Below are 17,961 nucleotides of genomic sequence, written 5' to 3' on the forward strand. Positions count from 1 at the left end.
CCTTTTAGCGGCATTACTCATTTTCGGAAAGGAGAGACACTCCTGTTATATAAGGCAGTGCTACAGAGTCTGCCTACAGTCTAAAATCCCTGCAGATCCTCTGCATACCTGTACATAATTGCAAAGTTACTTATGGTGATATCTGTTTTCACTGCACTCAGCGAGCTCTAAAAATGACAGATTTCTGTTGTCTAAACTAACTAAACTTTATATGCATTAAAAATATAAGCGGAAAGAACCACGTAATAGATGTTTATTTTCAAACCTGCGCATTTTCAGCAATTTCACCATGACACACAGCACCCACACGGTCTGTGAAGAGGTTGAGGATAGCACCTGCTCCAGAAGTGTGTTGTTAATGTTATTTCTACCTCATGTAATCACCTCTTCAGAGGCTTGAGTGAGCCCTGTACCAGTATCAGCTCAAGAGATGAAAAACAAAACTGTGCTTGGTGATCCTTTTTTTTTCTTGCACAGGTTAATTTTTATGTTGTGTAGCAGCTCTGGATAAGGGATACAGTTAATGTACTAAACTAATCTTGTGTTACTCACTTTACTGCCAGTTATTTCCCAAAGATACTTTGGACTGGCATTCTTGTATTCCCTGGCTTTCGGTTTGATCTGACAATCAAGCATGGACATAAACCTTCAATCCAGTTCATCACAGCAAATTAAAAGGCATCAGAAATCAATACACTTTAATAAGTTGGTAAAAATGGATATGAATGCGCTCTGTGGAGAAATAAAGGAGAAAGCATGTTGCCTCCCAGTCAGTTGCTTAACATAGCAGGTGGTTTTTAACATGAGTATAGGCTATACTCTGGAAAATATATTGGAAAATATATCATAGACAGCTTGCAGTTTTTGTGAAGTTGAAGGTACTGCCCTAGTCTCGTTGATACATGATGGAATTGTGCTGCTTGTGTTTGAGATGTTTTCCAGTCAAACATCTTGCAGGATTACTTGATCTTTGATGATGGTACTTTATCTATGTATCTTCCTGCAACTGTAATTTCATGACTAAATATGCTGTTATTTGGTTAACCACAAGGTGTACTGAAAGTTCACCCTAAAGGTAGGCTGCACCCTTCTTTCTTCAGGGATGAAAGAAATCTAATGAAAGGAAATGGCCATTTAAAATGGAATTACTTCCAGTCTTCCTCGTGGAAGTAGCAACGAGATTTTCGTTCTATTAAAAAAAGAAGCTTTTTTTTCTCCTGTTCCTCCAAGCCCCATTTTGAGACATCTCCCTAAATATACTTTGCTTTCAAAACATAATTGATGCAGTGGTGCACGTATATAGTGCTCCAAACACTGCTACACAGTGGGTCGCACTCGCGCGCACACACGCTTCCCCTCCTTTCTGCATCATAGTCCGCGGTTACCATCAAACGTTCACGTAATACTCCCGTGAATACGCTGACTTGTTGGAAACGCTCGAGTATCTTATATCTCTGTGATAGCACGCTGGGACATCAGTGGATGCATCCAAAGAAAAGTGAAGCCGCAGTCAAATACTCGAATATTACGCAAAGACTTGGATTACCGAGTACCAGTTGACTTCGTTGAAGGTAAGTGAGTACAGTTTGCGTAATTTGGATTAGTGTCATAAGACTGCAAAACACTGAAAACAAAAACGATAAGTGAAATTGTTGAGGGATGTTCTCCGAGGTTTATTTATTCAGTAACGCGAATGACCGTCTTTGATACCAAAACACAACACAGCCGAGATGTTTTGAAAACTTTTGGAGGAATTAAACATTTTGGTAGGAATAGCAGACATTCTCACGTGATTTCAGAAAACAACAGGATCGGTGACATCGGACGAACCTGTGCTAAGCGCATTTTTTGAGCTATGCATAAACTGTTAAACCTGCATGAGCTACTGGGCTGTCAGTGTATTCCTATAGGAAGACTAATAACGGTGAAATCGGTTTTGCTGCCGATGGCAAGTTTGCCTATACTCTTCATTATCATAACTTAATTCAAAATCTAAAATTTTGAAGCGGTAGTTCATAGACTTGCTCAAACTGCGCTCCAGATTTACATAAGGCGTCTTCTCCCTGCACTCAGACTGCAGTACTTCTTCAGTTCACATTTTAACAGTCTCGCGGTGTCCATGCCTCCTTGTCATTATTTGTCATCTTTTCACAGCCAGCGAGCTTACAATCCCCACTTACTTTGGCCACCACTTCTTACACCCCAGAAGGAGGGAGAGTGCTTTGACGTTTTGAACACTTTCCCAGAAGAGGCACAACAGTCCAAGTGACTGTCTCCTAGAATAAACCATTTTTAAAAAAGAAAGCCATAAGGGTGCCCTTGTATACCTGTAGTGGCTCTTGAAAGGATTGCAGTGACGTGTCATTTTAGTCATTACGGATGTGGATCAATTACACAGCATTAAAGGAGTGGGAATTTGTAATTAGCGCACAGAAGTTTGGAAAACCTGGTGCAGAAAACAAGAGACTTGATACAATGATACAGTGATAAGAGATGCTGTGTTTAAATGCAGAATTTGGAAATGCATATTAGAATGTGCATGTATGAATATCTAGTATTTACATATATTTACAAACAGAGATGTAGACACACCACACTCTGCTTTGGTGGTTCTTCTTTCCAAGAAACAGTAAAAGATTCATCACTGAGAAGAGTGTGGAAAGGGCTTACCTGAAGAGAGCTGTGGTTTTCAGTTCATGTAGCAAGCTATACACTGAATTTAATATTTCTATGCAGTGGTGCATTCCAGTAGGTTAAAGTAGCTGTCTGATAACTGGGTCATACACCGCTCTGGTATAGTGTCAGAGTATTGTGGTGAACAAGCTTCAGTATCTTTCTCGATTAATTACCTCGGTTAATATTTTTGAAGTTTCATTCTGTAAACTCTTTTAATAGAGTTTCGGTCACATGAAGTGGCAGTGGTTTTGGGGAGTAATGCCAGTGAGAGCACAGAGAGCTGTTCTGTACAGACAGTGCCACAATGCATACTGTAGCTCTTGGAAACCATGGCAACAAAACAACATCAGAAGAAGGTGGTAAGATGAGCCAGTGATGCTTCAGAAAAGAGTTGAATGGTACGAGTCAGTGCATTGCACAAGCAAGCACAAAAAAGGACTGATTCATACTCAACAATTTTCTCCACCTCACTGGACCTGCCGTTCGAGGAGGGGTGGGGTTGGGTGGGTTGGGACAAAACAAACACTTTTCTTTCGCCTGTGTTCATTTCTGCCTTAATGTGTCGGAAAATGAAAAATGTAAATGTGTGCTTTGCATTCACAGCTAGCAAGAGGGACATTTTAATCATAAATGAAGCATTACAAGCTATAAAATTTGGCTCAGATATTATCACTGCCATCTGCCCCCTGTCACCAAGCAGTTTCCTTTGAAGAGCCTCAGCTGTGGCCAAATCCACAGCTCTGGCCTGCTGCCACTGTCTCACATGGCTTTGACAAACAATCCAATTCCAAAATAGCAGCAAGAAACATTTATTTAAAAATAAATATATAAATAAATAAGGAATAAATAAGGACGCTTGTAGTCATGTCTGTAAAATGTCACGGGCAAACCTAACAACAAAAGCACAGTAAAAGAAAAAAAATGTTCTCCAGACCCCCCACCCCCCCCAAAAAAGGTTTATGTTCTTCCAAACTGCCTTCAGAGGTTGTCAGTTGTTACCTCCTACACAAACACACCCATTACATTGTGAAGTATGCGTACTAGTGGTCTACTAGAACATAAAACAAGTAAACAAGGCAACGACAGTAAATAGTATTCGTAAAATGAACGTCTGCTTTGGGGAAAATCGGTACGCATCATCCAGTTTCCATCACAGTTGTTCAACATGACTCAGCATATCAATTATGCTGCTTAGAAGACCAAAAGAGACAAAGCTTTATTACAGTGAAACAACATGCAGTTATAAGATGGATTATAAATACAATGTCACTGCAGGAACATTGAACATGTAATGTCTTAGTATTTTAGGGTTTATTAGATAATAGTTTATTTAATAAAGCAAAATGAGTGAAGCATAACACATAAAAACACATGAAATTACTTCATGTACATATTCATGATGCCAATTCATTAAATTACAAAAAAAAAAAAGACAATTGCAAGCTGAAATCAGTAAATTCATGAAATCTAATTTTTATTTAGGATGTTTTTAAAATTAAAATTTATAAACTTCTGGCACTGTGTTGAACTCAGTATTTTAACACATAAAATAAAATATCCAAATCTTTTCCACCCAGCTCCACAGTCATACTTTTTTTTACTTACTGAATGCAGATGATGGTTATTATTTTTAGCCATATTTAAACTTAACACGTTCATGCCATTCAGGCACTGCAGCCTAGGTGAGACTGCTTAAAAACACTGATTATTTTAAAATTCTGATACATTGCTGTCATTTTTAACTGCTAGAATATAATGCATAATGCAAATTTCCAGGCTTTTTTTTCTTCTCAAACTCACATCAGCCTTCTCAAACTCACATCAGCATGAGCAGAACAAAAACGCAGACATGCCTCATCCCTCAAAGATTTTATTTTGAATCATAATAGTCCCCTAAGGTTAGGCAGTGTTGTGCAACTGCTGGAACGCAATGTGAAAAAGTGCCATCCATCCCCATTAATCTTATTCTTCAAAATTAGACCGGTGGTAGGCAGCTGAGATGTGCCCTAGGATGATATTTAGAGACAAAGGCTTATATTTTAGTACCCTTTGTGGCAGGACCATGTCCAGTTGGTAATGTGTTCCAGATGTATGTAATTTATTTTCCTTAATAAAGGGTCAGTGGGAGCATTATGCGACTGCAGCTCTATGGCTCAGTGTACTCACAGTTTCATTTTTGTAACATACATACATTTCATCCCACTGTCACTATCAATAAAACAAATGCAACTCCAGCTAGTGAATAACAACAAAGTCAATGAAAAGGACAGAGACCTAAACACAAATTGCTTCTTGGTTTCTTGTCAGATATTATACATCACATTCAAGTTCAGGGGGATCATTTTTTCTTTTTCTTTATACATTTTTGACCTTTTTGTTCACTTTTGTTTAAATCCCATTTCAGCATAGAAATGGGAGTTTTTTGTGTTTGGTTTTTAATGTTGCAAAACCTCTGTAAAAAAAAAGTGTCTATTCAAGCCCCACGCATCACGACTGTCAGCTTTGTAGGCTGTATATTAAAGTTGTTATTACTGAAAACAAAATAACCTGAGCTACTACTTTATGCTACCAATCAGCAGCTGGACAGTGACATAATTTTTTAAAAAATTTTTTTTTTATTAATTTGTTTTCTAATCACACCGTTCTGCCTTTGTCATTATTCACCAAGGGTGTCGCTAGTTATATTTTTCTTTTTTTAAGTTGAGCTCAGCGACTTAATTTGAGACATAATTTACATCCCCATTACTGAAGAGCACTTCATTCAGCTCTTTCAAAAAGCATAGATAAAAGACCCCTGACTCAGCAATAGTCAAGTGTCTTCTATCTTTTTTTTTCTGTCTTCTGCTGAAGAACTGCTTCTTATCTCAAAGATTGCTTTGAAAGGGGAAAAACATGTGCACATAAAATTCTGCCCAACTTGCCATATTTCTGTTTATTGTTTGCTGAGCCGTCCTGTGACTCAAGCTTATGAGAACAGGTGTAGGGATCTGTGATTCATTGTGAGGTCTGATAATTGTATTAACTGGTCTGACATCCGCCTTACCTTCTAATTCTGCTTGGCATTCATGATATTGTCTGTCTTTCTGCGGTAGCTATTGGCTGTGTGGTGAGAAACAGAGGCCATGAGATAAAATGCTTGTGTCTTAAAACTCTGGTCAGACCTTACGAAATATGCTTGCGGCCTAGTTTTTGTTCAAGCCCTTTTATAAGTGAGGGTAAATAAGATCATGAATTCTGGTTGAATAAACACAAACAATGAAAGCAAAATGTGTGCGTTTGTGTCCTCACGTACGTAGTATGTTTTCTTCCGTTGGTCTAAATGAGCCTTACAGGACTGGTGTATGTATAATGAAAAGAAATTATTCTGATACCCAGACAACAGAGTTGTATCAATCTGAGTGAGAGAAAATGCTAATGGTGAGTCTGGGTATTATTCTTGTCAGATTGATGCAGAGGATGTGATTTAGCTTGGGCATATCTTTCAAACGCTCCCATACTCTAGAAGTGAAAGCTCGCCCCTTTAGGACAGAGGAGAGCCATGCTGTTGTGTTCTGCATTTTCACCAGGCAAATGGTAAACTGAAGTATGGAATTGTTTAGGCTAGAGCTCTGCAGGAGGAGATGGATCGCGTGCTTTTAGTTTGCAGCACTCTCGGTCTTTCACTCACCCCCCAGGAAACATCTCCTGCTTGTGCACACTGAAGAAAAAACACAACCTTGAGTAAAGTCTGGGATGGACTTAAATAACAAAAAAGTAATGGCTGAAAAGAAGAGACTTGATCCCTTTGGCTACTCCAAGTTGACCCCCACCTTCAATTTAGCGTGCTCAAAATAAAAGTGGCCTGTTTGTAGTCAAAGAGTGGGTGGATTACTTTTTACCACATAAGTAACAGTGACTTAGAAATGCTGGTAACTTGCATAATGTGTCCGCATTCCTATTCACACACAATTACATAGTTCTTAAATTAATAATAGTTGTACTGTAACTACCTACTGCATTGCTTACCCTAGTACTAAGGATATGAACCTCATGCGTCAAAGATTTTACAGTACATACAGGTAGAGATAGAAGATGTGTAAAAAATGCAATAAAGGTCATCTGCTGAAGTCTAATAAAGGATGCTGCATTTTAGAATTGTTATCAATTTGTTTACTGAAAGAGCACTTTGCAAACACAAAATCCAAGCGATAAAGAAGTTGGAAACTGTGTCTTTCCACTAAACCACTAAATAGCCTTATGGTGACATATTAACCTGACTTGTGTCATTTCTTAGATTGCTTAAAAAGAAGCTAAAATTTGGAATATCGCTAGAAAAGATAAGGCGTTCAGATACTGCAGCGTCACCATCTCCCATAGATGTCTTTGGAGAGTCTCCTTGAGAACATTTGGTCACCTATACCATCCCAGTGTCTTCGACTTGAGGGTGCTATCTTGATTCACAATTACTCTTAAGCAATACATTGTTAAAAAGTGCACTGAAAGAACATCTTCTTAAAATATGTTACACCTTGCTGTACTACAGATATTACTGGATGCAGCAGCCGGGAGAAATCTTTATCTCTGGTCTTGACTGAGGCTATCACTCAACACCTCAGTCAGAATTTTTGTACTCCCACTCTTCTGCACTGGCTGCTACTTCCATTGTAAGGCCTGCCAAAAAAATAGTCTGTTATCCACACACAGATCCTATGTCATCAGTAATTTTAGCTGGCAGTTGTGGACTTGTTCAGCCGCATCAGCTCAGGTTATCAGAATTTAAAGTTATGTGTAATTTCAAAGCAAAGTTTGAGTTCTAACCTAGAATTGAAACCAGAAGCCCAGCTGGTAAACACTTTGACCACCAGCTGCTTGCACTGATCTCACAAGACAGAAAGTCTCTAAGCAAAGTAGATAACTAATTCAAAGCAAAGGCGAGACACAAAATGCCGTTGCTCTGAGAACACGTTATAGCAAATGATCCAGTGTTAGATCACTCTGTGTCCATAAAAGTGCTCCAATTTTCATGATGAAAAAAAAGCAGCGGGGTTATGTAGCCAGGCTGTGAAATTGGCATAGAAACCTGTTAGAGGAATTCATGTGGGTGAATTTAATTTATTGGGCTTTTTGTGGCATACAGTTGGAAATGTCATCCTGCATGCAGTCATTTATCCTACAGTTAAGGATTTATGTTGTTATGTATTTGTAAGCTCTGTTATTTTGGTCATTAGAGAGACCAGTGCACTCAAAGTGTATTGTATTTATGAAAGTTGTAGGTTATTTATGATGTATGATTGACATATTTAGTAAAGGTTTTTTCCCATATACTGAAAATTATGTTGTTTATCTTACAACATATCGAGATTTGTGTTATAGAAAATTAATTGGTGGTTCAGAACCTGGGATTTCTGCAGAACTGAGTTAAATAAAACCTGCATGAAAATACACTGGCAACCTGTCCAGGCTGTACCCAGGATTACAGCTTTTCACTCTTTCGTCCTGTAACATCTCTGATGGGCTCCAATCAGTCAATCGCCACCCATGCATGGATGGATGGATCACATACATGATGTGTGTGGAAGCTGCTGTTCACGGAACATGGAGAACTAATACACATTGTTGGAACCTGTCAGTGTTTTGACTCAAACCATAAAATCGCTGTATAAATCACAGACTACATTATTAGAGTCTAAATTGTTTTACATTACTCTGTTGGTGTCCTTGGGAAGATTGACCAAAAAAGATAAGCATTTAATAAATTATCCTATGTGATTTCACATTTTCCAGCATTATAATATTTGTCTGACACACAGTTACGTATTCGAACAAAGGCACTGAACTTCTTTTTGGGAAGCCATGTGGCTTACACTGCATGTTATTCATTAGTTTTGTGATCATAAACTACCACTTACTTTGTTGTAGTACAGTACTTGGACAATAATATTATTCTCTAATAGATTTTCTCGTATATTTTCTTAATTCTTATAATTGAATTCTTCCTACTGGTTGACAGTGAACATGTACGGGTTTATATGTTAATATTGTGGTGTTTTCTCTTGTTATTTCAAAGCCAACAGGGCAACAGCTTTTCCAAATTTTAAGCAGTTTAGCATATACAAAAGCAGAAAAAATGTCAGCTGTTGCACAAGGTCAGATCCACCTGAATATTCTTTACTGCAGAAAACAGACAAATGAAAGCTGCTGCTCCTGCAGTACAGGGCTGACTCACTGCAGGATGGAAAGAAGCACGCTTGCCGGTCTCACTGAGTTCCCCGAAGAAGATTACTGAAATTTTTAATTTTTATGTTGTGTTGCTCTTGTGGTAATTTGAAATAATTTGCTCCCACAAGCTCAATTATGCCTGCCTAGTCTCAGATGTACAACCAAAAAGATTCCAGAGAAAGAGAGTTTTGCTTCCTGCAAATGTGTGCACTGATTTACTGCATTTACTCATTTAATGCTAAACGCATCGCTGAGAAACCATTCCCCCTATTTCTTTTAGTGTCATTAATGAAACAGTTTATTTCTTTCTCAAGTAATTTTTAGCACAGCTTTTAAAACTCGTGTGCAATAATGTTGTTTACAGTATTTAGCAAATACTATGTACTATGCCGTTATCTTTCAAAACAAAGCTATACTCATATGTTATCTCTTCACTTATTACCCATCGTTGGCAGGTTGTGTTGGCAAGATATTCCCCGGCTAGGGCACGAGCTGCCATGCCATTTGGCTGTTTGACACTCGGGGAGAAGAAGGATTACAACAGTCCCTCAGAGGTGACCGACAAGTATGACCTTGGACAAATTGTTAAATCGTGAGTAAATTTTTCCCTATCTGAATGCTGACAAGTGTGTACATAGTAGGGATGGACCGATCTGATATCACGTATCGGTATCGCTCCGATACTGACGTAAATTACTGGATCGGATATCGGAGAGAAATAAAAAATGTAATCTGATCCATTAAATATCACAAAAGCACCTCACAAAACTTGCGACATGGCATAACTCAGCTCAGAACCTTAGCACGTCGGAGCAGTATGCCTCACGTGATAGAGCGGCTGTGGCGTGCGAGACCTGTCGGCGGTCTGATTGAGCATTTGGAGCTTCGCTACGTGCTGCCAAACCGGCATTTCATCTCCAAGAAAGTTATCCCAGAGAGAAGTAAAGCAAGTGTGTAAGTTCATCTCTGAATGTTTGTAAAGCATTCCCACGTTAAGCTTAACAACCGATATTTGGAGCGACTGCCTCTTCTCTCCCCTCCCTCTCCTGTTGCTACTTCAATCATGAAACTGATCAATGATCAGCTGATCGGCTTTTCTGTCGCGAGTCCGTCTCTCTTGTTTGTTTTTGGCCCACAAGCAGTTTTATTCATTAAAAAAATACACTGTATCAGATTCATATCAGTATCGGCAGATATCCAAATTTATGATATCGGTATCTGTATCGGACATAAAAAAGTGGTATCATGCCATCTCTAGTACAGACTTCTGAGGAATTTCACTCATAATATGATATATGTTTGCTTTTTTTCCATATTGACACAGAGAGGAGTTTTGTGAGATATTCCGGGCGAAGGACCGGAACACCTTAAAGATGTACACATGCAAAAAGTTCCACAAAAAGGATGGAAGGAAAGTCAGGAAAGCTGCCAAGAATGAGATTAAGATCTTGAAGATGTAAGTAAAGTATGGCGCTGCTCATTTCAGAGCTTTAGGGGTGTGGAAGCCACCTGGCAGTGAAGCAAAGCTGATGTGAAATGACCATTTATCTCTGAGTTCAGCCAAAAATACCAAAAAGGGGGCATTGTGGTGAAAAAGCCAAAATATTCAAGTTTGGTATATTGCAAAAGTGACAAACAGAGTAAAGTCAAGTAAAGTCAGATTGCAAGTTTCATACATATTTGTTTTTGCTTAAAGGATAAGTCCGGTGATGTTCAAAATTTACTTACCATCTACCAAGCTGAGAAGTAAACTCCTTAATTTATCCTTTTAATATATATTTATTTTGCAGCCAAATTATGACTTATGCCTTTTTAACATATTGAAAATCTGCTAAAAAAAAAAAAAAGAAAAGAAAAAAAAAGAAAAAGAAAAAGAGAGATCAGTGAGCATAACTATTGCAGTAGATGGCATGGCATTACCATAAACATGGGTTTATCCCACATGGACTGCTTTCGTAAATGTTTATTAGAGCACAAGAGGTGCAGCTTAAATCTAGTGTTTACTGATGAGTAAAAAAACAAAACTACTGCTCATCACTTTAAAAAAATAAAATAAAAGTAGTGTGTTAGCTGTGCTTTAAGATGAGGTCTTCATTAGTGACAAATGGGTATTGGACCTGACAAAATTAGAACTAAAAACATTTTTGGTTAGGATTTTTTCATTGGGTCTCCCACCATTCTTATCCTGTAAAACGTTATTTTTAAAAGCCTGAGATTCTATGACACGTAACATTCGGTGGGCCTATTGTGATGTCTAAGGACTCAATTGTCACATTTGCATGAAAAATAATACATAATAAAGGTCAACACCACCAGCAACTGACAAGAAATTATAATAACAATCAGCATACTTGGTCCCAAATCAGTTTAATAAGGAATTCATTAGATGTTGATTATTTATGAACCCAGAACTGACATATTATTGTGGTGATTTGTCATTGCTTGACTAAGGCCTGCACTGTTTTAGTTGGTGTTCTAAAAATTCACCCTCTGATGAGCTAGACCGTGGTGATGCCATGCTGGCAGTTTTTGACGTAATGGAAAAAACTGCCTGTTGCAGTTACACAGCTTTACCTTGTTTTATGCTCTTGTTTTACAGAGTACCACTGAGATTTTGTTATCCTTTCTGACTCAGTTATTTCTCATGTAACCTCACCTACGTCACTGCATCTTTCTCCTGTTCCCTTCAAAGGGTAAAACATCACAACATCCTTCAGCTGGTTGACGCCTTCGAAACAAAGAAAGAGTACTTTATTTTCCTGGAGCTGTGAGTAGTTTTGGGGCATTTGTTGCTCACTGTACCTCTTCAACTCTCACAAAAGAAACGATTTATTGAATCTGTGAAATGTTTTAGAGCATTATCAAAAAGTGACGTACTAAATCTAGGTGTCCTTTTTTGCCAGTGCTACAGGCAGAGAGGTCTTTGACTGGATCTTAGATCAAGGCTACTACTCAGAGAGGGACACCAGCAATGTTATGAGGCAGGTGTTGGAAGCTGTAGCTTACCTGCACTCTCTGAAAATCGTCCACAGAAACCTTAAGGTACTGCACTGCTGACACCTAGTGAAAAACAACAGCATGTCATCACTGGCCAAATAAATTACTGTATGCAGGGACCACCTTGTAATAAGGTTGCATTCATTAAGATCATATGCTTTCTATGATACAAACAAACTTTCATTTCCTTAACCAGCTGGAGAACTTGGTCTACTTTAATCGCTTGAAGCACTCCAAAATTGTTATCAGCGACTTCCAGTTGGCAAAACTGGAAAATGGACTCATTAAAGATCCATGTGGGACTCCTGAATATCTTGGTGAGTAAAATCAGTTCAGATCAATAAAATTCATCTTGTACTGCTTTAGTTTTTAACTATAAAGTGCAAACCTGCCAAAATACTTAAAACCTGTTTTTGCTGCTAGCCCCTGAAGTGGTGGCGAGACAGAGATATGGAAGACCTGTGGACTGCTGGGCCATAGGTGTGATCATGTATATACTGTAAGTGGCTCATAATGTGCTTAGAGTATCTTGTATTACGAGTTTTGTTTTGTTTTCTTAAGTTAGAGTTTTGTGGAAGAAAGTCTTATTCTTTTATCCTCATTTTTCTACCTCATTAGTTTGTCTGGGAACCCTCCTTTTTATGATGATGCTGAAGAAGATGACTCTGATAATCGTGATAAGAATCTTTTCCTAAAGATTTTGTCAGGGGATTATGAATTTGATTCCCCATACTGGGATGATATTTCAGACTCTGGTAAGAGACACTCAATGTATTTGACTGTACAACCTTGTTTATAAAATTTAAAAAAAAAAGTTGAGATGCTGTGTAAAATGTAGGAAAAAAAACAGAATGCAAACAAAAAACCAAACAAAAAATCCTGTATGTTCTCACTTAGGGATCAGGACCATTATTTACCTCAGCCTCAGACAGCAGCAGGCATATACAGTGGGGCAAAAAAGTATTTAGTCAGCCACCGATTGTGCAAGTTCCCCCACTTAAAATGATGACAGAGGTCAGTAATTTGCACCAGAGGTACACTTCAACTGTGAGAGACAGAATGTGAAAAAAAAATCCATGAATCCACATGGTAGGATTTGTAAAGAATTTATTCGTAAATCAGGGTGGAAAATAAGTATTTGGTCACCTCAAACAAGGAAAATCTCTGGCTCTCACAGACCTGTAACGTCTTCTGTAAGAAGCTTTTCTGTCCCCCACTCGTTACCTGTATGAATGGCACCTGTTTGAACTCATCATCTGTATAAAAGACACCTGTCCACAGCCTCAAACAGTCAGACTCCAAACTCCGCCATGGCCAAGACCAAAGAGCTTTCGAAGGACACCAGGAAAAGTATTGTAGACCTGCACCAGACTGGGAAGAGTGAATCTACAATAGGCAAGCAGCTTGGTGTGAAAAAATCAACTGTGGGAGCAATCATCAGAAAATGGAAGACATACAAGACCACTGATAATCTCCCTCGATCTGGGGCTCCACGCAAGATCTCATCCCGTGGGGTCAAAATGATCATGAGAACGGTGAGCAAAGATCCCAGAACCACACGGGGGGACCTGGTGAATGACCTGCAGAGAGCTGGGACCAAAGTAACAAAGGTCACCATCAGTAACACACTACAACGGCAGGGAATCAAATCCCGCAGTGCCAGACGTGTTCCGCTGCTGAAGCCAGTGCATGTCCAGGCCCGTCTGAAGTTTGCCAGAGAGCACATGGATGATACAGCAGAGGATTGGGAGAATGTCATGTGGTCAGATGAAACCAAAGTAGAACTTTTTGGTATAAACTCAACTCGTCGTGTTTGGAGGAAGAAGAATACTGAGTTGCATCCCAAGAACACCATACCTACTGTGAAGCATGGGGGTGGAAACATCATGCTATGGGGCTGTTTTTCTGCCAAGGGGACAGGACGACTGATCCGTGTTAAGGACAGAATGAATGGGGCCATGTATCGTGAGATTTTGAGCCAAAACCTCCTTCCATCAGTGAGAACTTTGAAGATGAAACGAGGCTGGGTCTTCCAACATGACAATGATCCAAAACACACCGCCCGGGCAACAAAGGAGTGGCTCCGTAAGAAGCATTTGAAAGTCCTGGAGTGGCCTAGCCAGTCTCCAGACCTCAACCCCATAGAAAATCTGTGGCGGGAGTTGAAAGTCCGTGTTGCTCGGCGACAGCCCCAAAACATCACTGCTCTCGAGAAGATCTGCATGGAGGAATGGGCCAAAATACCAGCTACTGTGTGTGCAAACCTGGTAAAGACCTATAGTAAACGTTTGACCTCTGTTATTGCCAACAAAGGTTATGTTACAAAGTATTGAGTTGTATTTTTGTTATTGACCAAATACTTATTTTCCACCCTGATTTACGAATAAATTCTTTACAAATCCTACCATGTGGATTCATGGATTTTTTTTTCACATTCTGTCTCTCACAGTTGAAGTGTACCTCTGGTGCAAATTACTGACCTCTGTCATCATTTTAGGTGGGGGAACTTGCACAATCGGTGGCTGACTAAATACTTTTTTGCCCCACTGTATATGCAAACCTCAAAACTCAGCACTGTCTAAATATTTTTGAACATACTGCCATAAAGATGTTAGACAATGGACAGAATCCAGCAGTGTGACTCTGTACTAAAAGAGTCAGTAGCAATCACATGACTCGAATCAGACTAGTTTACTACAGCTGTCTCACACTGCTACATCCGGCTGGTCTCTCTAAAACACATCCTGAGTTGAGATGTTCAGGTCATCTGCACTCAAGTGATATGTAACCCATATGAATTCAGACAACTCCTTATCTTTTTTGGAAACAAGGTTGCATGTATGTGTGTCTGCAATAGGCAGATTGCAAATGATGTGTCCAAGGTATAAATAATTTTTTTATATTATTTCTTGTTTGTTTGTTTATTTTATTTGTATTTTTTACAGCCAAAAGCTTAGTGGCATCTTTAATGGAAGTGGACCAAGATCAGCGATTGACGGCACAAGAAGCCATAGCCCATGAATGGTAAAGAACCAAAATCAAATGTAAACAGTACCATGAATACAAGTTAAATTATGAAGTTGATGAATAGATTGGCACTGGAGGAAAATCTCTCTTTTGTTACTTATTTTCAGGATTTCTGGCAATGCTGCCTCAGATAAGAACATCAAGGATGGCGTTTGTGCACAAATTGAAAAGAACTTTGCCAAAGCCAAGTGGAAGGTAGTCCTTCATGTGACGTATACATCATTAAATTAATGCTGTAATGTAATTACATAATTAATGTAATGTTTAGTGTATTACATACATTAAATGCATACGTTATATTCAGTTGTGGCCCAGGATCCAACTAGCAGGCTATATCTAGTTGTATAAATTGTCTAAAACATATTTCTTTATCCATAAAATGACTCTTATTTGACTCTGTTTCTTAGAATAGACACACTTTGATGGTACCTGCTTGCTTTCAAACTGTTGGTTGTAGCATTTAAATAATGCTCAGTTGGTACCAAGGGGCCCAAAGTGCCAAGAAAATTACCGCAGACTGTTGAACCACCAACGGCAACCTGAATTGTTTACACAAGGAAGAATGCTTTAATGTTGTTTACACAAAATTATGAACCTACAATCAAACAGGCAACTTTTTCCTAATCTTCTATTGTCCAATGTTGATAAGCCTTGTGAAAAATGTATCCTCGGTTTCCTGTTTTTAGCTGAGCGGCGTGGCACATGGTGTGGTCTTCAGCTGCTCTGTAGCCCATGTCGTTCAAGTTTTGATGTGCATTCAAGTCTTGAGTTACTGGTTCCCAGTGTTGCTCAGTGGATCAGAATTAGAATGGCATTTATTCCAAAGTTTGTACACAGATTAGGGATATTTTTTGGTGTCATGGTCCAAAAAAAGGGTTCGACAAATAGAATACAATATAGATTATATGTTTTATATGTTTTATATGATTTATATTACATGATTATATATTATATCTTATATTGTATTATAAATACACACAATATAAATATATATAAAGTACCTACAGATATTAGAATACATCTTGTATGTAGGTAGAGCACAATGCACAAAAGGATATTGCCTACGTGTCTAAATACATGAAGATACTGTCATGTGATTGATTTTTGCATTAATGAGTAGTTGAACAGTTGTGCCTAATGAAGTGGCTAGTGAAGTTGCCAATGATGAGCACAAGTGAAAAGATGGACTAATGTATTTCCTTGTATGTAATCATCTTATATGAACTAAATTTTCGTTACTCACAGAAAGCTGTTAGAGTGACTACTCTCATGAAGAGACTTCGAGCATCTGAGCAGGGCGATTCTGGGGCCACGGGGGCTCCAGCTGACCCCAACGCACCAAGCGGTGCTCCTGCTCCTCCAGCAGGTGGCAGCGACGGCGTTGCCGCCAACATGAAAGGTGGTTGCAGCGAAAAGGCTCCGGAAACACAGACTGCACTCTCCCTGCTCAGTGCAGCCAGACAGGAAGAGCAGGCAAGGTGCAATGGTGATGTTCCTCAAATGTTGCCACAGAGAAAAGGAGACTAGGCCTCAGTCAAACACGTAAGGAGGAGCAACAATCCCATGTGCAGTACAGCCAATAAATCTGGCATCATGATATTGTGTCTTTGCCGTCTAAGTTTACCCCCAGTTTGCAGAATTAATCCACAACAACTCACTTTCATCCTTTTGCATTATGTAATGACTAGTCTTTTCAATAGTGTTCGCCACTCTCCCTTGTTTTGTTGCAAAGTAGGTCTTCTGTTGTGTTTGTTTTCCTTGAGAACTATAAAAAACTCACAGCGTAGTTTAGTGAAATTAACTCAACTTTATTCAACCTGCCACTGTATATAGATATATTTGTCTTTGTTTTGGCAAATTGCTACTTTAGCTTCAGAACTTAAAATCCTGAGTTTATATCTTGTGGCCTAAAATTATGAGTTGGTAATTTAACGATACTAAGGTTTATTTCAAAATAAATATATAGAGTTGTATTTAAAAGTCTCTCCAAAATAGACAGCAACACACCATCTCACAAGTAATTGAATATAAAACTAAAAGTCCAAATAATTATTTTTCAGCCGTCTTAAAGATTTCAAACTTGTACAATATGAGTGGTATTCAAATATTTTATAAAATACAGTGGATTCAATTTGACACCATGACTACTACCGGGCAACTTTTGACAACTTAGAATTTTAAGGCATAAGAAAGCATATGTTTTAAGTTAAAGTGCCTTAATATTTGTTGCAGTCATGTACGAATATGTTTCAAGAGGAACAACTTGATTACATATGCTTACTAAGTTCATTGAAATGTTTTAGCTGTTTTATTTGCGCCTCCGTTTAGAGTCTTTAGCCGCTGTATTGATAATTGTGTTCCGTCCTCTTTGACACTTCATTTAAAACACTGAAAACTAGATGTAGAGCATTCTGTGTGGAGTGATGTTTTAGTTGTTATTGTGTTGTAACTCGTAGCTAGTAAAACTCAGAGTTTATGGCAGAGTCCATATTCTGTACGACTATGTATATTTGAATTGTATGTGTATACATGTGTATTTTTTTTAATTGTGTGTATTTGGCAACCTTTAGCTGAGCTAACAAGTTGCTACAATGCTTGTGAATGAATAAAATGAGCAATACTCCTGTTGCTGAAACAAGCTGACATTCTTCTGAAGTTGTCCTTCACTTACATGATACAGTATTTGATATTTGATTGTGTTGTTATGTTTTGCTTTGTTTCTCAATTAGTATAAGAATCCATGCCTTTTGCCCAATGTCAGACCAGATCAGCAATTCCAGTAATATTATACCAAGAAAGTGTATTTAATTAAAAACTGTGATAATTGCTGACACAGAAAACAAACAATAGATGCAACATATGCAAACACATGCATGTTCATAAAATGTCCCAGCCAATATTTATATTGTTTATTGTGCCTTTAAGCTTTAGACTTTAGCATGGGGCTTCTATAATTGTCTGTGGTAAATTGGATTTTCAGTGACTTTTGAAAACTAAACTCAATTGGACACCCAATATGAAACTTATTATTATTATTATTATTATTATTATTATTATTATTAT

The 17,961-nt window shown here is 38.4% G+C and overlaps 1 protein-coding gene across 1 annotated transcript; it reads left to right on the forward strand.

Annotated features, from left to right (window-relative positions):
• The first annotated feature begins 1,286 nt into the window (after positions 1-1,286).
• Positions 1,287-17,541, forward strand: camkva (CaM kinase-like vesicle-associated a). Its single transcript, XM_005927465.3, has 11 exons — positions 1,287-1,571; positions 9,330-9,466; positions 10,199-10,330; positions 11,567-11,641; positions 11,778-11,916; positions 12,068-12,188; positions 12,295-12,370; positions 12,490-12,626; positions 14,817-14,895; positions 15,006-15,093; positions 16,144-17,541. Exons 2-11 carry the CDS (start codon positions 9,372-9,374, stop codon positions 16,423-16,425), a joined length of 1,224 nt encoding a protein of 407 aa, XP_005927527.1. The 5' UTR covers positions 1,287-1,571; positions 9,330-9,371; the 3' UTR covers positions 16,426-17,541.
• Positions 17,542-17,961: the final 420 nt, after the last annotated feature.

This window comes from Haplochromis burtoni, unplaced genomic scaffold (genome assembly GCF_018398535.1).
Source record: "Haplochromis burtoni strain Fernald_Lab_line unplaced genomic scaffold, NCSU_Asbu1 Contig_100, whole genome shotgun sequence".
Lineage (NCBI taxonomy): Eukaryota > Metazoa > Chordata > Actinopteri > Cichliformes > Cichlidae > Haplochromis > Haplochromis burtoni.

What these genes read in the sequence shown, in the direction of transcription:
- camkva (XM_005927465.3), top strand. Translation starts at nt 9,372, where the DNA reads ATGCCATTTGGCTGTTTGACACTCGGGGAGAAGAAGGATTACAACAGT. An exon ending in CTTGGACAAATTGTTAAATC is followed by an intron (nt 9,467 to 10,198) that starts GTGAGTAAATTT and finishes ATATTGACACAG; the next exon opens with AGAGGAGTTTTGTGAGATAT. An exon ending in GGATGATATTTCAGACTCTG is followed by an intron (nt 12,627 to 14,816) that starts GTAAGAGACACT and finishes TATTTTTTACAG; the next exon opens with CCAAAAGCTTAGTGGCATCT.